This window comes from Hyaloscypha bicolor (assembly GCF_002865645.1).
Source record: "Hyaloscypha bicolor E unplaced genomic scaffold K444scaffold_56, whole genome shotgun sequence".
In the NCBI taxonomy this organism is placed as follows: domain Eukaryota; kingdom Fungi; phylum Ascomycota; class Leotiomycetes; order Helotiales; family Hyaloscyphaceae; genus Hyaloscypha; species Hyaloscypha bicolor.
The window spans coordinates 1350507-1373992 of record NW_020194558.1 but is presented as its reverse complement, the minus strand read 5'-3'; the positions used below and the strand labels follow the sequence as shown (position 1 = coordinate 1373992).

The 23486-nt window shown below is 28.7% G+C and overlaps 2 protein-coding genes across 2 annotated transcripts; one reads left to right on the top strand and one right to left on the bottom strand.

The window, feature by feature from the left end:
• Nucleotides 1–17639: 17639 nt before the first annotated feature.
• Nucleotides 17640–20161, bottom strand: K444DRAFT_367131 (HET-domain-containing protein). The gene has a single exon (XM_024872238.1). The coding sequence runs from the start codon at nucleotides 19870–19872 to the stop codon at nucleotides 17833–17835; it is 2040 nt and encodes a 679-aa protein (XP_024738203.1). The 5' UTR covers nucleotides 19873–20161; the 3' UTR covers nucleotides 17640–17832.
• A 1071-nt stretch (nucleotides 20162–21232) lies between these two features.
• K444DRAFT_662404 (uncharacterized protein) lies at nucleotides 21233–22186 on the top strand (the record flags this gene model as incomplete). Its single annotated transcript, XM_024886707.1, has 4 exons — nucleotides 21233–21741; nucleotides 21858–21904; nucleotides 22011–22023; nucleotides 22162–22186. 4 exons carry the CDS (start codon nucleotides 21233–21235, stop codon nucleotides 22184–22186), a joined length of 594 nt encoding a protein of 197 aa, XP_024738202.1.
• Between the last annotated feature and the right edge of the window lie 1300 nt (nucleotides 22187–23486).

Below are 23486 nucleotides of genomic sequence, written 5' to 3'. Positions count from 1 at the left end.
ATGATGGCAAGGTGTCCTTCCGGTCGGTCTCACTTCAGGAGATGCCTCTTTTCGAGAGATACGATTGTTTGAGGGGTGTTGTTGGCTTTCGAGCTTAATACGAGCTGGCATGCGGCATACGTCAATGAAGCGGAAGAGGGGAAGAGAGGTGATTGTTGGGACGTTGATGATGGAGGTTGCGAACCCGAAGTTATTTTTGGATGATTCCTCGCTTGGTTGGCACGTTGGCGCCGGAATAAATTTGGAGCATTTCTGAGCCGAGACCACGCCAAACACAGGCCCCCACTTCCAACGACGGCAACCCCACGAGTAGGTTTTTTATTGTCTCCAACTGCCGCAGCGAGCCTCTTCTTCGATACCCACCGTTGCTCAACTTTGACTTAACTCAAGCCGTTGGGAATCGAAAGACCAAGACGCCGGGATACCTCATTCAGCCCTCCGGACTCAACATCTTGCATCCCCCGTCCCAATCAAAATACCCCCCACCCTCCAATCACCAAAATCGATCCCATAATCGAAGCCCTCCTCATTCAATCAAGCCCGAATATTAGCATTTATTGCGAAATTCCTCCGGATCATTTTTAAAGTGAAGGAAGCAAGTGCAGAATCACTCAAGAAAAGACAATATTTGTGTTTTGCAGCGCTTGAAGTACTCTACAGTAGTATAACTTCCGTCACGCAGGGATATCTACAGTATTACGCAGCCCTCTAAATAAATAAATAAAATAAATGAAAGAGAGCCCGGAAATATCCTCCTCGTGCTTCAAGACTTCCTCCCCTCCTGCTGGAACTTTTTGATGTTGCTCACAAATTGCAGTGCAATGCCTGGTGCTACCCTGTTCTTTACCTCTCACAGACCTCGTCGGGAAATTGGATGGAAGAATCAAAAGTTGCTTAATTACTCAATGCTACAGAATCTCCTCATTAAGGGCCTAAAACTGAGGGCTAAACATCCGTTATTCCACAGTATTTCATATACAGTAATAAAGGTGTGCGGAAAAGGTGAGACATTTCGCCCAGTAGGGCAGAGCTGGGGACTATGCATAGTGACTTGGAAGTTGCTCGTCCGGCAGGAGGAACTCGTTGATCACTGCCGTGATCAGTACAGATTTTCTGGAGTCTTCCGTGTCATGTATTTGTCCTCCGGGGGAATATTCTTGGTCAACTCCATATTGTTCGTTCTTGGTGCCTGTTGAAAGATTTTTGGCCGTGCGACCTCTGTAACCTTACAACATCGCGTAATTTTGATCCTTGCCCCTGCCCCCTAATGTGCACATACTTCGTATGCACCAGAATAACTAGGCATCCAGCCTCACCCTCTCGATGCGCAGAACATCTCGAGTCGTCCGCATCGACTGCCAAGCTTGCATAACCAGTACTCAACGAAACGACAGGGACCAAATTCTATATCTAGGCAGCAGTACTAACTATGGCCACTCTAGTAACCGAATAACTCTGGCCGGTATATAAAGTCCCAGACTATATCTCCGACTGGCCTAAAGTACTAGATAGTATTATTATTATAGAACTAATAATTAATAAAGTAATTTCTATATTTCCTCTAGTTATTATAGATAAATAATAACTTCTAAAGAGCCCCTCTAAATAACTAAATAATAATAAAGCCTTAATTATTAAGAATTCCGGTAAGATTACTAATAAAAAGCTCTAATCTAAGCTAATATAATAATTTACTTTCTAAATAAAAATACTATAGCTAAATTCTTAATTATCTCTTAATAGAAAATATAATAATTTAAGAGTAAATAAATATTAGAAAACTATTAGTCTAATATAAGAAGTTTTTTTTTAAACTTACTATAAAAATTAGAACTATTTTTAATATTTAAATTAATAAATTAGAAAAAGACAAGCCTATAAATAATAATTCTATAACTTTTAGAATATATATAATTAGTAAAATACTAGCTATTATTTATTTAATAGTACTTTTTATTTATTAGTTTATAAAATCTTAATAATAAATAATAAAATTTATAAAAAAAACTAAAATTCTAAAGAAATATTTCGAAATAGCTCTAGCTAGAAGTTTTATTATTTCTTTAGTAATTTATAAAAGATTTCTTTAGTTTTTAACTAGATTATTATTATCTAATAAGCTTATTTTAAATATTAGTATTAGGCTAGATATTTTTAAATTAATAGTTATATTATTAATAATTTTATAAATTTATATAAAATATAAATACATTAATTTCTATTTATTATTTCTTTTATATAATTTATAAATATATAATATATTTTTAGAAATAGATCTAATATAAAATTATAAAATTTTAATACTAGTTCTAATATAAAAGATATAATAGATCTTTATTTAACTAGTTCTAATACTAGTATTATTAATATTAGTATTAATACTTTCGAATTATTTATTTTTTACTAATACTAATATAATAATTTATATTCTAATAAATATTAATATTAGTATTTATCTAGTTAATAATCTAGTTTCTAGATAAAAATAAAAGTTTATTAAATAAATAGCTTATAATTTTTGGTTTATAATTAAGAATAATCTTATATCTAGTAATTATAAAATATCTATTATATATATATATATATATATTAAATAGTAAATATATAATAATTAAAAATAATATTTATATTAATAATTATTATTATAATCTAATTATTAGTTATATTTTTAATAAATTATTTCTAATAATAATAATAAAGCAAATAGTAATATTTCTTAAAATCTAAGGAAATAATTTTAAGTTTATTTTAAATAATAATTACTTTAATAATTTTATTTCTAATAATAATTATAAAAAGAATTATTCTTAAGCTAATATATTTTTAATTACTATTATTAGTTAAGATAAATAATAATTTACTAAACTTAAAATATGACTAATAAATACTTATAAATAAGAAATATATTATTATTTCTAGATATAATAAAGAATTAAAATTCTTGAAACTTAATTTTCTAATAAAGAATTAAATCTAAAATAAAAAGAAAATAATCTAGCTAATAATTTCTTTAATTTTAGAAAAAGATCTAGAACTTAATTAGGCTATATTAAAATTAGTAATTTATTTACTACTAATAATATAAGCTTAATAATTAATTATTAGCTAAATAATATTATTCTATTTTAAAAGATTTTATTAAAACTATTAAAAGAAACTAATATTATTATAATTACGAACTATAATAATATTTTAATAAAATAGCTATTTCTAAATATAATAATAATATGATTTTTACTAGATAATAAATTTCAGGAAATATAAAATATTAAATTAAATAGAAATAGAAATATATTTTTTTATTATCTAGTATTATTTATATTAATAAATTATAAAAGAAAGAAACTCGGGCTTATAGGTTTTCGATTCTATTAATAATAATTTATATAGTTATATTATTATAGAAATTCTAAAGAATTTTATTATATATATTATTCTAATATATAAGGTTTTTAAGAATATAAATTAAATAATAAGAAATTAACTTTTTCTTAATTCTAATTCTAATTCTTATTTATAAAACTTTATTATATCTAAATATTTATAAAATATATAATTTTATAATAGCTATAATATTACTATAAGCTTATAAAAATAATTTCAAGACCTAAGAATCTTATAATATATTATATATATATTATTACTAGTCTAGAAAATAAATTATTATATAATATATTTACTTTTTATTTTATTTTAAAATAAGACTAAGGCTAGAACTAAACTATAAAATATTATAATTCAAATATATTATATATAAATAATAAAAGAAGCTATTATAATAAAACTTTATAAATATAAATTTATAATTATAAAATAGTATTACTAGAGGCTATATTAGTAAATATAAATATAAATAATAAAAGCCGGATTTTCTTTCTTTAAAAAAGTATATTATAATTTTAGAAGAAGTCCGGGCTCTTTTAAATTTCTTTTTTTAAATTTCTAATAACTAGTTAAATATTTCTCTAGGTTATATAATAGTAATATTTTCTATTATATAAGTTTTTTACTATATTAGCTTATTATATATAATTAAAACCTTATTTTAATAAGTTAAAATCTTACTTTTAATAAACTCTAATTAGTATTTTAGAAAAAGATTAAACTATAATAATATTTGAATAATATACTAATTTAAAAACCTTAGTTTTTTTCTTTTAAGCTAGTAAGAAATTATAATCCAATTTTGAAATAATAGTCTTAATATAAATTCTTTTATATTAGAACTAGATAATTCTTATTTTATTTATTTTAAGAAATAATATTAATTTATATACTAGTATAATAATAATAAAACTTTATTATATATTTAGTAAAATATCTATAATATTATATAGTAGCTTAAAGCTAAAGAAAATCAGGAAATAATATAAGATATCTTAATTTTAAAAACGAGTAATAGTTTTATAATATAGAAACCAGATATAAAACTTTATTATTATATAATTAATCTAATTATATAGCTTTAGTTAATAATATATATTAGTAAGCTACTTTAAGATATAACTAGTTAAATAGTTATTATTTAGTAATATAGGGCCTTAGAACTTCTTTTAGTAGCTTATTTTTATTATAAGCTAATTCTAATAAACTAAATAAAACTAGAAAAAGTCTTTAATATAATAAATATAAAATATATTACTAATATTAATATTTAGTAAATACTAAATCTTATAGATTATTTTTGATTTATTAAAGATAAAAAAAAGCCTATATTTAATATTTTTTATTATATAATATTATTAAAACTATAAAGAAATAAATAAATTACTTTTATAAACTTATAATTATTAGTTTTCTAATATTCTTAAGTTCTATTTTCTTATTAGAACTTATTAAAGAAATACTTTAGACTTTTATTTTATTATTATTAGTATATAATTAAAATCCTTTATAGAATTAAAGAAAATAAACTTTAAATATTATTATAAATATAGTATTTAAGGTTTAGAAAATAAAATAAAAGATTTTTTATAAAAATAATTTAAAGCTAAAAAAGAGAAAATTAGAATATAGGAAGCTATAAAAGAATATATATATTTTATAATATACTAGTTTTAAAGAAATTTAGTTTTCTAAATATTTCTAATATATTTCAAATATATTTCTTTAATAAAGCAGTTATATTATATATATTTAGAAAGTATTTAATATTTAGTTAAATATTTCAGATATCGGATATTTGAGAATTATAATAACTATAAATATATTAATATTTTATTTATTAATTAGAAATAAAACTTTTATATATTTTTTAGTAAATTTAGCTAGCTTTTTATTAAAACCGTATATAATATAGAATAAAAGAAAGAGTTATAGTTTTATTTTTAAAAATTATTTTATAAATTAAATAAGTTTTATATTAATAAAAGAAAAAAACTTGATTTCTAATTTATTTATATTAATAATATAGAATATTATAAAAGTATTTTCTTTTATTAGATAAATTAAATTAATTATTACTAAATCTATATTATAAGCTCCTAAAATAGAAACTTTTTTTTAAAAGTATTTGTTTTTATTAGTATAGCTATTTCTCTAGAAGTTATATATATAGTTACGGGATATAGGATATAGGATATAGGTAATAGGATATAGGTAATGAGATATGGGATATAGAATATAGTTATATAACCTCGCATTCTATTAGTAACTCGACTAGTAAACTAGACTTCTTTAGGCTTAGTAGATTTAGGGATTATATATTAATACTATAATACTATAATTCCTACTTCTAAATAATAACTTTACTAACCTTATATAAATAGTACTTCTATAACTATATAACGGTGCCATATATTACTAATAAACTAATACTAATTAGTTAGTACTTATAGATTAGAAAGAATTAAGCTATATTTGCCTAAGATTCGGTTATTTAGGGGCAAAGCCATTATTCTAGTTAAAGAGGGAATAACTATTAATTCTATTACCTGTAATTCGGTTATATAGGCAGGAAAGATACTTAATCTTACTAAAGCCCGATTATACTATATTAAAGGGGGAAATATCTATTAGTTCTATTACCTATAATTCGGTTATATAGGCAAGAAGGGCATTTAATCTTACTAAGTACTAAAACGGTTAGCTATTTAACTATCCTATTCTATTTCTATTTAATTCCTATAAAACCCTTTTAAAAACCACCTTTTTTTAAATCCCTAGGGCTCTTGAGCTTTAGAACTATTAAGTTCTCCCGGAATCTTAATATTTCATTTCTTAAATTTCACTTCCTAAATTTCTTGTTATAAACGAAATTTTTACCTCGAATATAATACTTACTATAAACTACCTATCTTATAAACTACTCTTCTTCTTATAAACCTATTCTCCTTATAAACTACTATATCTTGAACTAGGTACGAGTCTATAAAATATATAATAGTAGAATATACTATAGTAAATAATTCCTTTATTAGATCTATCTAATCTAATTATTCTATAAATAATAATAATTTTAAGGAATTAGTAAGAAAGTAGAGATATGGAATTAATCTAAACTTTACTAAAATAGATAAAATAACTAAGTTCTTAAATACTAAGCTATTTTAATATATTCTCTATAAAATAATTAATAATAACCTTTAGGAGCTATTTAGATATAACTTTAAGAACTTTACTTATTAAGGAAACTTTAATAAATTCGAACTCCCGGAGATACTATACCTATATAAGATTCTTTAGTATAGTAGTATATTTATATAATAGAATAGTAGTACTAATATTATTATAAATACCCTATATACTATTATAAAGGAAAATAAATAATATATATAATTAAACGAGAATATATTAGCGGCCAGATTAGATCTTATTAAAGAACTAATCCTATTAGGCTTTATTACTCTTATAAAAAATAAGTACCTAGAACCTATTATCTTTAATATTCCTATACTACTATTACCTTTTCTACTACTTTCTCTACTACTATATCCTATATCTTTACCAGATTTATATACTAGTATAAAAGCTCTAGAAATAAATAATATATTCTTATTATTACTATTACCGCAATTATATTCGAATAACCCCTAATTTCCTTTAATTATAAGACTTATTAGGGAAGTTGCCAAGATCTATATTAAAAAGTAAAAGTATAATAGATCTAATAGTAATTTTGACTATAAACTTACTATTTTCCTTAATATTTACTAATATATAGAGCTTTTATAAGAGGTACTAATACGAGCTTTTCTTATTATATTAAAGGAACTAGTTCAAGACTATTTCTATAGTAACTAGCTCTTTTAATATATATATAAAGAGGCTTATATTAATATTTATAGCTTTTTTAAAGGCCCTGAATTCGAATATCGAAATTTAGATAAGTAAAATACTATTATATTAGCTTCTATAATTACTAAATTTCCGGAAAAGATAATATTTGAGACTATTTAATTACTAATTAATAAACTATATTAATTATAGTATAGTCTTATACCTAACTTGTAAAATACCGAATTCCTTTATAATAAGATTATTACCTCTTACTAAAGCTCCCGGATATATAAATATATAATCTCAGACTCTCTTATAAATCTTGGCTAGCTTATTAATAAGCTCTAGTTATCTATTACTATATATAAAAGCAAATAATAAGCTAATCCCGAAACTTTTTTTACTAATTAATAATATTACTCTTAGAACTTTCCAAGCTATTATTCCTCCGGAAATTATTAATACGGACCTAATTATAACTTCGGAATCCGTAATAATTACTCTAAGCCCCGTAATTATAATAATTATATCCCGAAATCATATTTTATATATAAGAAACCCGAATACTATTTATAGAAATATATACTAGAGAAATAAGAGGCTAAAAAGGCTTGATTTAGGAATAGAAATATCTATTAGTTTAGATCCCGAAATACCTATAACTTTAATAAATGCTTTAGTAATACTTATATATAGTATATTACTAAAGCTAAAGGCAAAAAGAGTAATAAGAGTAATAAGAATAAACTAGTAAATAATACTTTTAAGGCTTTATTAGCAGAAATAGATAAAGAAAAAGAATACTACCCAGATTCCTACTTTACTTTAGTTAAGAGCTTTTTAGCTATTCTTACCGCTCCTGCTTTACTAATAACCATAGCTAATACTCTTATAGATAACCTCACTTCCCTTTCCCTTATATACTAGATAATAGGCAAAAACCATACCTTAAAGCCCATTAAACCCTTAATAGAAAATACCTAAACTTTTATAATTAATAATATATTAAGATATAATACTTATTACTTTTATAAAGTTATAATTAATACCGGAGCCTCTAGATACTTAATTACTAGTTCTAACTAATTTCAAGCTCTTTAGTAAACTAATAATAATATTAAACTTAATGAAATTACTAAAGATTAAATTAATATCTAGTTTAGTATTAGATCTATATCTTTTATTAGATCTATAATAGTAAGTATACTAATTAGGCAAGTATAATTCTATATTATACCTTTAAAGACTTTATTTTTACTTAGCTTAGCTAATATAGACAAGCTAGGGATCTATTTTAATAATCTTACTAATTATCTTATTACTTTTACTAGAAAATACATATTTATAGTATAATATTTCGGATACTCTTTCTTGCTTTAGAATACTATATTATAAGGCTTTATTTCCGAATTCTTTACTTATAATTCCTGCTTTCTTATAAAAATCAAATTATAATATCTATATTATTATTTTAGTTATTTATTTATTAGTAAGCTCCGAAATATACTAGAATAAGCAGGCTATAATATTAATATAGAAGCCCTTAAGTATCTTATAAAATACTATAAATAATACTAGAAATATAGCTAATTACTCAAATAATTCAAGTTTAATCTAAGAAATAATATTAGCTTTAATTACTCTATTATTATTAATATTTTCTATATTTCCGGTAAGCCTATACTTTATATTATTAATAAAGGTACTTAATATTAAGCCGGCTAATAGCTTTAGAATATTAGTATAATATATACCTGGAATATACTTAAGTAATATTAGATTAATAACTATTTAGGCCCTCCTAATTAGATTATAGCAAATACCAGAAAGCAGTTTACTAGTAAGAAGTTCGCTTAGCTTATAAATACTATAGGAACCAAGGTCAAGATTATTCCCGTAAAAGCTTATAACTCCGTCGGAATTATAGAATACTACTATGGCCTAATCTAATATGCCTACTTTATTATTATGGCCGAAATTAATAGAATTAATAAGAATACCATACTTCAAATAACTTTTAAGGCTATTAATAACTCTATGGGACCTAATAGTATTATCCTAATTCTTTTAGTTTATAGTACTTTATTTTAAATAACTAAATATAATACCCTATTACCTACTATATTATAGTAATTAGCGATACTTAAGAAGGCAATAGTAGAAATTCAGAAGCTTTAAGCTAGATATTAAATTATGAATGCTTTAAATACCCGAAATAGTTCTAGTACTACTAATATCTATAAACTATTCCTGAATTCAAATATTCTCATTTAGTATAAAGGAAATACTAGTTAATCTAGTAGTTAGAATAAATTACATAAGCTAGTAGCTATTAATAGAGAGAACTATATACTAGCTCTACTATATAGTAATACTATCTTCTGTTCGACCTCTATAAAGCCCTTTTATATAGGGAATATTAAGGTTATTACTAATAGCCCTAAACCTAAACCTGTTTCCGAACCTAATAGTAAGGCCAAAAGTAATACGGGTATAATTCCTTCTACTATTTTACTAAAGTATAGCAGAGGATATCCTTATAAGATCCCGGATATTACGGTATTTCTATAAGACAATAAACTATATAAGGATTCCCGTTAAGTTAAAGTTACTAGCCTCTTAGAAAAGGGCATATTTAAGGTTACTTCCAGATCTCAGGTACTAAAGGAGATATATATCTTTAACTCCCGGTTCATTAATGAGATCAAGAATAAGGGTATAGAGAAAGAGCTTAAGAAGTCAAGACTAGTTATCTAAGCTTATAATAATAGTAAGAAATATATAATATTAATATAATTATCTATTATCTAATATATTAGCTAGAGAATTATCCTTAATATTACTATTATAATAATAAATACTATAGAATTATATTTATATAATATCTTATAAGCTTATATCTAATTAATAACCTTATTTAATTGCAATTTCTATATTAACTCACCCTATAAGCTTACTAGAGAACTAAATCTAAAGAATAATTCTGTTCTAAAGGTTATAAAACTACTATATGGCATATTAGAAGCTAGAAACTACTAGTTTAAAACTTACTATTCCTACTATATTAATAAGCTTTTTATGAAATAATTAACTTATAATTCTTGTTTACTTTATAGTAAGTAACCCTTTAGAATTATTAGCCTTTAAACTAATAATACCCTATTTATTAGAACTAATAATTTTGTAAAGGCAAAGTAACTAAAGCTTTATAAGGCTAAGTTCTTGGCTAAGAAATATAAATCCCTTACTTTTAATTATAATCTCAAATTTAATAGAGGTATTATTTATATAAATACTACTAGAATTACTCTTATATAGGAATACTAGTATAAGAATCTCCGAATCATTTCTATAAAAAATGTTACTACTATAAGTAGTAAGAGTACTATTTATTAAAATCTTTCTATTAAGGACTAATATATTACCTAATATATAAAAGGAGTATATATTATATTAGTCTATTAACCAGAAGCTTTATATAACCTATTAATTACTACTTAAGCTATTAAATTCTCGGAAACTAATATAAAGATATTTAATAAGTATATTTAATAATAAATTAAGAATACCGCTAGAAGACTAAGATTTATAAAGCTAGTAAAAAAGTCCTTATATTTAATCGTTTTTACGAATGCTTTATTTACAAATAATAGAGATCTCTTTTCCTAAATCAGATATATTCTAGTTCTAGTAAATAGAACTAGATATACTAATATTATCTACTAGTTCTCTACTAAATATAAGAGAGTTACTAGAAGTATTCTAGCTTCGGAACTCTATAGTATGGCTTACGGTTTTAATATAAGTACTTTAGTTAAATCTATAATTAATAAAGTACTAGAAATAGAACTACTACTAGTTATTTATACGAATTCAAAGTCGTTATATAAATGCCTTATTAAATTAGATACTACTCGAGAAAAATACCTAATAATTAATATAATATACCTTTGCCAGGTATATAAATAATAAGAAATCGCGGAAATCAAGTAGATTAAGGAAGAATTAAATCCTGCCAATTCTATAACGAAATCAAAGCTAATAAATGCCCTTAAGTACCTAATTAATACGAATACTATATAATTAGATATAGAGGAATAGGTCAAGTATAAATAGGGCAGAAAATAGATATATAAGATAGGAGAATATTATAGGAAGGAAAGTTATATATAAAAGGCCATAGCCTTTAATATATAACCAAAACCTCAGAAGTAATATAAATATATAGAATATTTGGGAAATCTAATACTAGGCCGGATTAGGGAATTTATATATAATTAGAAAGAAATACTATTTTTCGCATTTTTAGAGAGTTTCTAGTATTAGTATAGCTATTTCTCTGAGAGTTATATATATAGTTACGGGATATAGGATATAAGATATAAGTAATAAGACATAAGTAATAAGATATGAAATACGGGATATAGTTATATAACCTTGTATCCTATTAGTAACTCGACTAGTAAACTAGACCCTTTTAGGCTTAGCAGATTTAGGAATCATATATTAATACTATAATACTATAATCCCTATTTCTAAATAATAACTTTACTAACCTTATATAAATAGTACTTCTATAACTATATAATAGTACTATATATTACTAGTAAACTAATAGTTTTCTAGTTATATATTAGAATTAGATACTAAATTCTCTAAATATTTTATTAGAATAAAAACTAGATATTTTAGTAAAACAAGAACTAAGCCTGGCTTAATTCTAGAAAAAGCTATTTTAATTTCTTTATTATATCTAACCGGATAATATTTAATATAATAGCTAAATTTATTATAGTTATAATATTTAATAATTAAAAGATCTTCGGTTTTTATAAAATATTACTTATATTTATAAAAGAATATATATTTAATAAAAGTAGTTAATATAAATTCTTTAAATTTCTTTTTAAAAATATATTTTTTAGAAATATAAAAAAATATAATACTAGAAATAAATTTAGCTAAAATAGCTTTTATTTTATTATATTTCTTAGTTTTTTTATATATAGCCTTAATTTACTAATTATTAGTAATATAATATTAAATAAAGTAAATAATATTAATAAAAGAATTATTATAATATATATATATTAATTTCTAGAACTTAAATAAAGGCTTTTTATTTAATTTATATTTAATATTTTAAAAACTAATATTAATTTTTATAAATAATTATAAAAAGAAAATATAAAATATATTTAAAGTTTATTAAAGTTATAATAAGTATTTTATATTTTATATTTTATTAAAATTAGAATATAATTTCTTTAAATAAGAATATAATTCTAAAAGCTAATAGTATTAATTTAAACTATTTTTATTTATATAAAAGTTAATTAAAATAAGAGTATTATTAGTAAATTTATTAGAAATATAAATAATTTTAAGATTTTCTAAAAAATATAAATTAGTATTTTCTTATAGTTTATTTTTAATCTAAACTAGCTAATTATTAAAAATAATATAATTTCTAATAAAGAGAATTAGATCTAAAAGCTTAGTAATTCTAGTATTTCTAAAAGAAATATAAGATATTAGAAATCCTAAATAGAAATAAATAAGAAATAATTTGAAGTTTTTTAGAAAGAAGTTTAAAATAGCTAGAATTATAGAAATAATAGAAATAAATAAAATAGAAATAGCTAGAGCTACTATAAGCTAATTTATTATAGCTATATAATATTTAATATTTTTTTCGAGTTTTATATTCTAGAACTTAATATTTTTAAAAAGCCCTTAATATTTTTATAATTTATTTTATATAAAATAGTCTTTTTAATATTTTTCTAATAGCTAATAATAATTGAATTAATATCTAAAAATAAATAATTAGTTTCCTTAACCTATTTATATAATTTTTCGGTAATAATAAGCTAATTAATATATAAGAGCTTTTTAATAAAAAAAGAAGCCTTTTTTTTAATAAATTTATCTAAAAAAAACTTCTAGAAATATTAATAAAAAATTCGATTTAAAAAAAGCTATTAATAAAATAATTTAAACTAATAGAAGCCTTAAAAGAAATTAATATTATTTCGGATTATATAATATTTTAGGATATTAATTTATTATATTTTCCTTAATAGTTTTATTATTAGTATATATATAGGGCCTATAAAATTATAAAATAAGGCTTAAGAATAATAGTTAGATTATTAGCTTATAAGTATTTATTATTCTAGGATTTAATTAAAAAGTAGCTTTTATATAAAGTTCTTTAATTTTCGGGGTTTTAAAAAAGGTTTCTAATAAATTACTAATATATATTTATAAAAATATAAATATCTAATTCTTTTAAGAATTTTAAAACTTTTTATTTTTATTATTCTAAAATCTGTTATTTATATTTCTAAGATTCTATTATTTTAATAATACTTATATTTCTAAAAGTTTTAAATTAGTTTATTTGAAATTATTTATAGAATTAAAAGAAATAAGCTTTAAATACTATTATAAATATAATATTTAGAACTTAAAAAGTAAAATAAAAGGGTTTTTTATAAAAATAATTTAAAGCTAAAAACGAAAAAACTAGAATATAAGAAATTATAAAAAAAAATATATATTTTATAATATATTAGTTCTAAAAAGGCTTAGTTTTGTTTTTTTATTTTTTTAAAATATCTTTAATATATTTCAAATATATTCTTTAATAAAATAGCTATATTATATATATCTAAAAGATATTTAATAAATTATAATAAATATTAAATTCAAAATAAAGAATTAATATAATATAATATTATTATAAGCTATTTAAAATAGCTATAAGAGTATTATATAATTATTATTTAAAAAAATATTAATCTCGAAATAAAGAATTAATATATTATAATATTATTATAGATTATTTAAAATAGCTATAAGAGTATTATATAGCTATTATTTAAAAAGAATATTAATCTTAAAGTAAAGAATAAAGGTAATATAATAATATTATTATAGGCTCTTTATAATAAATATAATAATATTATATAATAATTATTTAAGAAAGATATTAATATAAACTTAAAAAATAAATATTATTAAATACTATTATTATATACTATTTCAAATAAATATAAGGCTATTATATAGCTATTATTTAAAAAATACTAATATTAAGGCTAAGGCTAATAATAATTATATATTATTATTATATATTATTATAAATAAATAAAAAACTATTATCTAGTTTTTATTTAAGAAAAGTATTAAAATTAAGCTAAAGAATAATAAGTACTAAATACTACTATTAAAGGCTATTAAAAAAGAATATAAAGCTATTATTAAGCTATTATATAAAATAAATAAGATTAATATTAATATAAAAAATAAATATAATTAAATACTATTATTAAGAACTATTATAAATAAGTATATTAATTAATTATTTACTTTTTTACTATATATATTTTTATAACTTTAATAAAGAAAGACTTAGGGAAATTAAAGTTTATAATTTCAAATACTAATAAGTAATTTCTAAGTCTTTTATTTATAATATTCTAGTTACTTTTACTTTTATTCTTCTAATTATATATTTATATACTATTAATACTTACTTTATTATATTCTTATATATAATTTCGAGAATAATTAATTTAAAATTCTTTAGATAATTCGAGTATTAATAATTTATAATAAATAGTTTAAGAATTCGAATTAAAGTTATAAATATTAGTTAAATTTTTAATTAGCTCGAAACTTAATAATATTTTAATTATTATAATATTATCCCGAAATTAATTTTATATATTTTTTTTTAATAATATTTTTTTTAGAATTCAGATATAAAATATATAATATAATACTAGATATTTATTAGAAAATATAATATCTGGAATTTTAGATATATAATCTATAATAATATAATTAAAATAAAGGAAAGTATTACTTGTAAATATTACTATTTTATAAGCTTTAATTTTTCCTTAAATTTAATAAAAGATATTTTTTAAATAAGTATCCTAAGATAATAATTTTGTTTTAAATAATTATATAATTTAGTTAATAGTTAAAAGAAAGCTAAAAAAATATTTTCTCTTCTATTTAATATCTATTTCTTTAATATAAATAAAGTAATAAATATACTATATTTTTTATATAAATAGTCTAACGAGTTTTTACCTATAATATTTATTTAATTATACTAAATCCGGCTAAAGAACTTCTTTAGAGAGCTTTACTAGGAATTCTTATTATCTTGCAAATATATTACTCTAGCGATTTCTTGTTACCTAGAAGCTCCCGGTTCTTTAAGAAGAACTTAACTAATATTAGAGTAATAAGCTCTTAGAGAGTCTAGCCTTGCGTGAACTATTTACTTGACCGAAATACTAGTTCCCAAGTATACTTAGTAAACGAATTACTTGCTTTCCGCTTCTTTGTTAACATATCTAGGAGATAGATATAGTATTTGACCGTATTCTAATATTAGCGAAATATAGAGTTTATAGCCTCTGCAAGCTCAGCACTACTCGATTTGTTAATGCAACACGTATTGACCCAGAAGTATTGCAAGCCATTAAGTCTGGCCTGTTCTCCGCAGAATTGGATCTTGTCAAAACCCGCCTTGCTCGTCCCATTCCCTTCCATTATATCCTTGAAGGTAACCTCCTCCAGTCCCCATGTATGTGAGAGTATAGCATACGGAGGAATATCGTCGACAAATTGCGTTAGGCTGAACTCCCTATCGTTATTGTATTCTAGTAGACGCATGATTTAGATAGGACCCGAGAGAGTACTTGAATAAAAGAATGTCGGTTAAATACTTGTCATAGACTAGGTATATATGTCGTTATTGAGTTAGGAGTAAAGGTTAGATAGAGGTTTGGTACTCGTATGGCTAAGCTAAACGAGAGCCTCGCGGCTTTGTAACGTAGTGTAACATTACTACAAGCGCGCCAGCCCATCCAATCGCAGCCAGCAACTGCATAGGGTCGTGGCCGGCTGGACCATTCGAGTGAGTCTCATGTACAGTTGAGCCATGAATCAGTTTCCTTCTGAGGTGCATCGTGTGGTAAATTTAGGAACCGTACGACAATATATGGGGCACGCGGCTGCTCAAACGCAAAAGTGGAGGACATACTCAAGGAGCCAAAAATATGGCTATAGTTGCCCGATTTGGTGGTATTGGCAAACTGGTCAGCAAAGCTAGTGGCACGTGCTGTGTGCCAAGCCAAATCAGCGCCAAATCAGTGTAACTTAGCTATACCTCGTTATCGGCGCTCGTTCGATACAGGAATACAATATACTTAATGTCCCAAACATTTGATAGTAGTAGGGAAGACAAGCCTCGGACATGTGCTAACGTACATCTACCCTCTTATCTATGTGGTAACACGTACTTTGAAGCTAACGAGCATTAGATGATGCAGGAAGCAGCAATGTCAAGGTGTCGAAAAGTATAGTACTGGTGAAAGGATATCGATATTGGAAATCAGAGGTGCAGGCTCTGTACTCACCTTGCAACGAGTGTATTTCATTGACATTGCTAATACGATAAGATTACCGAATTTCCTTTATTGGCCCCTTTCTCGACAGCAAAACAATACAATAGCGGCGTATTGCCGACCTTGTCCCTTGCCTCGATGCTCGTCGTTTAGGCAAATTCCACTTTCGAACTCGTCAAGTGAGAGGTATATAACGCAAGTCTCTGTAATTTTGGTCTCCGCATTCGGGAACCAATAGCTTTGAGTACGCCGCTTCCCTCGACCGTACCTGCTCCCGCATGGGGACTGGCCAACAGAAGGACAAGATTCCTTCAGACGTTCATCCCAGCGGATGCAAAGGGACAGGTAGGCACATAGAGCTTGACGGCATTGCTCTTGATACCCAGCCTCACGTTTGCTTCCGGGGCCGGCCTCGCCGTCTCTTCTGCTACTGGCCACCCGAGATATCGGCTTCACCAACACCCGCTCGGATGGTATAGTAGTGCGTCTGGATCGTCCCTGGGGTCCGGTGGGAGAGCTCTTTATAGATCTCTTCCCACGAGCAGCCATCCTCGTCCCTTATCTTGAGCACCGTCGCATCCTCTTCTGTTGTCCATTTAACATGCTTCCGCTTCTTCTTAGGCTGCAACGGTGCTTGATATATCTTGGAATGTGCAGCAGTGTTGTGATGGGTCGGAACCTTTGCTGGCGCCTCCTTGCTAGAACAGGTGTCCAATGCTTTGGGATCAATCGGCAAGTGAAGTTGTTCCGAGATCAATGGCGGTTTGAACTCAAGATTATACGTCACATCATCCCCGATCCTGATGCGCTTGAGGAAGCCTTGAAAGGGCCATTCATGATACTCAGTAACTGGTGCCGTCTCTGATGCCGCAGACGGACTCCGAGAAGTTCGCGAGGCATGGTGGTAGCTCTTATCGACGAAGGTCGACGAACATCCGTGATCAGCCTGGGGCTGCGCGTCGTCAATCTCAGGTGTAGTGGTCGATAGCAGCGTCTTTGCGGCCGCTTGGCTGAGAATGCTCTCATATGGTAGTTCCATCCCGTCTCAGAGCTAAACAGTTAGCACTATCGCTTGGCCTTTTGTGTGAGCATATGTTGTAAATGCTTCAATTTTAAATTCCTTGTATTCTAAATTCCTTCTATCTTCAATACCAGACTGACCCGACATCTCAGTATGGAGCTAGCGTCTAGATAGAAAAGAAACCATGAAAACCAAAGCATACGTAGTAAAGAGGTAAAATTCTTGACGAATCGTGCCATTAGGTGTGAGGTAAGCTTGAGCTTTTGCAAGATAAGCCGCGCCAATAGCGAGAGCTATTGAATTCGTCACAGGGTAAAAAGGAATCCGTCCGGGCAAACTGTTAACAACCAAAACGACGAACCCAACCACAAATGCAGAAAGGCCCTTGATAAGCTGTGTCACACCATATGAGAGACGTGGTAGGACTAATCTTGTATAGCCCCAGTCGCGGAGAGTCTTGCACATGTCCCCCAGTAATGTTGACAGATTTGGTTGCTCTGTTGGTGTGCTTGCCAGTGTCACGACAAACATGACTGTTCCCATCACCTTTTTCCGTTGAGTGTTGACAGCGACCTTGCAACCCGCCACCGTAATGCTTGGTGCCCATGCAAGTCGACAAAGATATTCGAAGTTGTGCAAGTTTGATTTTTCTGTTCTAGGAGCGCTAGCGACTCGACACCAGACTGTTCGATCTAGGGTCCAGGTAGAATGGCGCAACAAACGCCATACTCTTATGAACCACAACTGTCTCCAGGCGGTCTCCGGCAAAAAGTCCAGTCTGACAATGAAGCCACGTTCCTCACGAGACTCCGAATAATGGAAGAACGCCGTTTGCGGCTTATCATATTCATATAACTCGTCCAACTCGTCCCGCTCATGTACAACGGTGTTGTACCCGTAGGAAAAATATTCCAAGGATGTATCGATGTACGGAGAGCAGCAAAACAGGTTTTCGTGGGCTTGAATCAAAGCGGAATAAGAGCGGAAAGTGCCTGCCCTTGCCTGTCTGAACCGGACACGAAATTGGAGGCTATTCCAGCCAAGGCTATCATTGGATTTGTTCCCCGTTCTTATGTGAACAGTGCGGAATTTGGCACTTGCTTGGCGAATTTCTGGAAATAGGACCGCCTGGCGATCTGGAGATCTCTTCAGATTGCCATTTTCCACACCACTGACTTCGGGCTCTAACGGAATGGCGATAAGGTTTAGGAAATCGTGAGTTAGACGACATTTGAGGAGACCAAAAGTTTCTCGTTTGCTGGTGATGAGTGGGACTTCAATCCAAAGTCTCGTATTGGTCAACTCAAACTCTTTTTGCGACTTCCAAGGGTCGCATGGAATAATATCTCCGCATTCTGCAAAATCTGCTGGCGATTTCGCGAGAAGATTGATTTCGTTTGCAGTACGGTTCAGGCCTGATGGCAGACCAAAGCCCCACGCGAAAATGGATTGGTCATCACTCTGCTTGATGACTTCTTCTTGGAGTCGTTGGAACGCTTTTTCGCCTTCACCGTAGACAAGGGGCATATTGACACCGAAGATCCCTAGAAGACAATAGGCAATATCTTCCTTCCTTTTGGTGGTCCTTCTTGCCGCCCAAGACATTCTCTGGGCAATGCTGGCGCTGGAGATGGGGTCCCCTGTTAGGATTTCGTGCTTAATGCCAGTGACATCCTCGATAACACCACATAGATCCGTCAGCTCTCCGATAAAGCCCCATGATTCGGCAAAGAATTTCAAGCTCGAGGGAGCAAGTAACTCTTGTAAGGTCCAGCCCCTCGTGAACCATCTACTCTTCCGGAATGAGGAATCAGGATCCTCCGGTCTTTCTTCAGCTTGCACATCCACTAGATATGCATAGCACACCTGTGACTCTCTGTACCAGCGAAACATGGAGTTGATGGCTTCGGACAACTCAACACTGCTCCTTTTGTCAATACAACATGTATCGACCCATACCCATTTCAAATTGTCTCGCAAAGCTTGCTCGCAGCATCCCTGGATCTTTTTGAATCCACTTCTGCCGTCAAACAGAGAAGAGAAGTGGTTGGGATTCTGGGAAAACTGTTGAATCTCTTCAAAGGATATCTCGTCTGAGTCGTCTGAGGCCCACGTATGAGACAGTGTGGCATAATGTGGGACCGTCTCGTCGGAGAATTTTGAGATGCGTTTGCTTTCTGCATTTAGGAGGTATACCATCCTGGACAGGAAGGCGGGCGGGGAGGAATGAAGAGTCCACACACGACAGAGCAGTTGTTGAGTTCCAGGGGTTTGATGCTCCTTCTTCGTACGTGGCGCCGTGATGGTTTTCGTTACGGCCGCGGGTGTAGCTGCGTTGACTGCAGAGTCTATGTGCTAGTGAGGGAGTTGGACGGGAGGGATATGGTGGGGAGAAGCCGGTAAATGTGTCGGTCAACGTGGAGGTTCTGGTTGGAAAGGGCCACTCGTTAGCATAAAGATCAACAGCTGGATGGCCCATTTGTCACCGTGTATTTGGAATTATTCACTCTTGATTATTTTGATAACATGGACGATGTCTGTCGGCGTGCCTTAGGTGACAAACTCGGTGTGTAAGGATGGATAGCCAAGTTCGGTATGTCGCATTCAAATCACAATGTTCAAGGCGATGATATAGAGACCAGAGCAAACCTTGATCCAAGGTTTATTTGGCTCTGTACGACAAATTGGGCGAAGTCGTTGGGCGTCAAGCTGAGTTGCCACAATTTTTTCACGTGCAGTATTGTTAGAACCAATCAGAGCGCTACTGTGGTCTGGCGCAGTGAGCCAGCAATCAAGTCAGCTAGCAATCCAAGTCAGCCAGCAATCCAAGTCAGCCAGCATTCGAGTCGGTAGTGGATAGGAGGAAGGACAATGGAGGGCGCAAGCTTGACACGTCAGTCGAGCCGAGAACGGGGAAAGACTAAAACGCCCCCCCCCGGTGTCGATTAGGGGTGTCGATTACCAGGATTAGGGGTGTCGATTGGGAGCAGGCTAGGCGCTCGGACAGGAACACCAAAACTCTGGCTTTTTCTTCATTTTAATTTAATTTTATAATAAATTAATATAATTTAATACTTGTTTCGTTTTCTTATAGCGCTAATTAAGCGCTATTTAAATATAAACTTTTTCTAAAATTTGGATTAGTAATAGCTCTTTAAATTAAAGAAGTTAAAAGTTTTATATTTTATAGCCTATATATGAGCTTAAGTAAGCCTAGAAATTTAGCGAAAAAGTCCCTAAAACCAGATTTAAGAGCCCTATAAGCCCATAATTTATAAGGCCTTATAGGGCTCAAAAACTAAAACTTAATAAATTAGTATATAGACTCCCTAAAATTGAAATAGTATTTTAAGGAATCTTTTTATTATAAATTAGAGAGCACGTGATTACAATACAGGGGTTATAATATACTAGCTTAGACTTATATTGAAAAATCTAATTCAGATTTTTAAAGAGCCCAGATAGCCAATTAAATACCCCTGCCCCAATCGACACCGGGGAATGGGGGGGGGTGTGGGGGGGAGGGTTGGGGGAGTGTCGTTTTCGTTTTCCCCCCACAATGCGAACAAGACTCTGGAACATGGGCGTCTCCGCCTGGAAAGGGGGCGTTTTAGTCTTTCCCCGAGAACGCGTCCAGACGCAGAAGGCATTGGAATGGAACAAAAGGAGGTCTAGAGCGGTGTCAAGTGATAGAGAGGATACGATTGAAGTAATTGAGGCCCCCGCGGCACCGCAATCAAAACGAACGGAGATCAGCTCGCGCCCCAAGGAGCGCATCGTTGCGGCGAAGGTTAAGGCCCTCACCGCGAAGGCAGAAGAACGTCCCGCATCAGTGACATCGACCCCGAATCAGCTGGCACACGAGAAGGCGAATGCTAGTGCGAATGCGCAGATAAAAGTGCTCACCGACTTGGTCGAGTCGCTGGTGAGGACAATGGAGGAACAGAAGGAGGAGTACGCTCCAAGCGTATGTACTGTGTATGATGTTGCTACCATCTGGGATCTGGGTGGTCCAATTGAGGCTGTGCATTCAACAAGGCTATCAGCCGATTGGGAAAGGAGTCACAGGTGAATGCGAGGACTGAGAGTCAGGATTGTGCAGCGTTTTGTTAACGGGTTTTTTCTTTTCTTTTTGCTTACAAAGGGGGAAAATTGTACGATACAATAATACGCTGCTCGTCTAGGTCTGACCATCGGCGGTGCTTCCTCGTGCTCGAACGGGCCTGGCCTTGTAAGATCGTCTTCTACCTATGAAACCTTGCTCCTCTTTGGCTTTAACGGTACTTGATATATCTTAGAATATATACTAGTATTATAATTAATGCCTAATATTACAGGGTTAATTATTAAGTAAGAGTATTCTGAGGTTAATAGTAATTTGAACTCAAGATTATATATTATATCGTCTCTAATCCTGGTACGTTTGAGGAGACCTTTAAAGGGCTACTAATACTTAATAACTAGTGGCGCCTTTAATACTATAAACAGGCTCTGGGAAGAAGGCGAGATTTAGTACTAGCTCTTGTTAATAAAGGTCGATAAGTCATTAGCCTGCGGCTATATATTATTAATCTCAGGTATAGCGGTCAATAATATTATAAGGGGGCCAGGCTTTCCGATATAGAGCTCTGGGGTATGCCCTCGGGAGGTAGTTGGAGTCGTGGCAGGCACTGAGTATGGCTTTTATTGCTTTGCAGGTTATAAGTCCTTATTACTTGTATTATAGGCATTGTGATTATTATTAGTATTTGTAGAATAGTAGGTATTACTACTAATCTCTGTATATATATCTTGGTGCCCTCACTTCCGTATTATAGGCTCGGCCTCTAGTACTGGATTAGCTAGAGTAAAAGAGCCTTAAGAGGCTCGTAATATATAGTAGTACTTGTTTCTAATCAGAGTTACTAAATGTCTAAAAAGGACCTTATACTATGCTTTACTTAAGAAATAGAGAGAAAACGCTATTTGAGATATATTTTATTAGTAATCTATTTCTTAAGATTTCTAAAACGGGGTATTTAGTTACCTTTAAACTTAGTAACCTATATAGGACTAAGCAAGATTCTTAACTAATCTTTAGTAATCCAGGTACTATTATTAAAATCGAGTATATTAACCAGGTACTTGAAAACTTTTCTGCCTTTATACTAGCTAGAATATATCTCTCAAACTCCGAAAATATATATTTCTATTTATAAAGTCAAGCTTTAAAAGAATAGTTCGTATAATAGCTATAATATTAATATTTATATATTATTTTTATTAAATTAAAAACCCGACCTATTTAGATATTTGCTCTATATAACTCAATATTAGATTACTTTTATCTAGTATCTAAAAAGCTGCCGGGCTTATATATTATATAATTAAAAATAGTATTTATTAATCTTAGGAATCTTGAGTTATATAGCTAGTAGATTCTCGATAGCTTCTTTATTTTTAGAGTTATTCGTAATATTAATCTCGATTAGGTTCTACTAATAACCTATAGCTAGCTATCTAAGCTCTTTTTATTATTATATTACTATAACTTCTTTTTTTATTCTTACTCGAATCTCTAGCTACTCTTATTTAAAGTCCTAAGCTAGAATATTATATCGAGAAGTATCTTATAGCTTTTCTAGTATATTATTAATACTTTTATTATATTATTAATTCTGGATTTCGTTTTATAGTACCTTAACTAAATAGGAACTTGAGAAAATAGATATATCAGATAATAAGAACTTTATTTATTACTTTTCTAAAGCTAATTCTAGTTCTTTCTCTAGTTTAGTCTTTTCCTTATTAGTTTATTTATTATTACTATTATT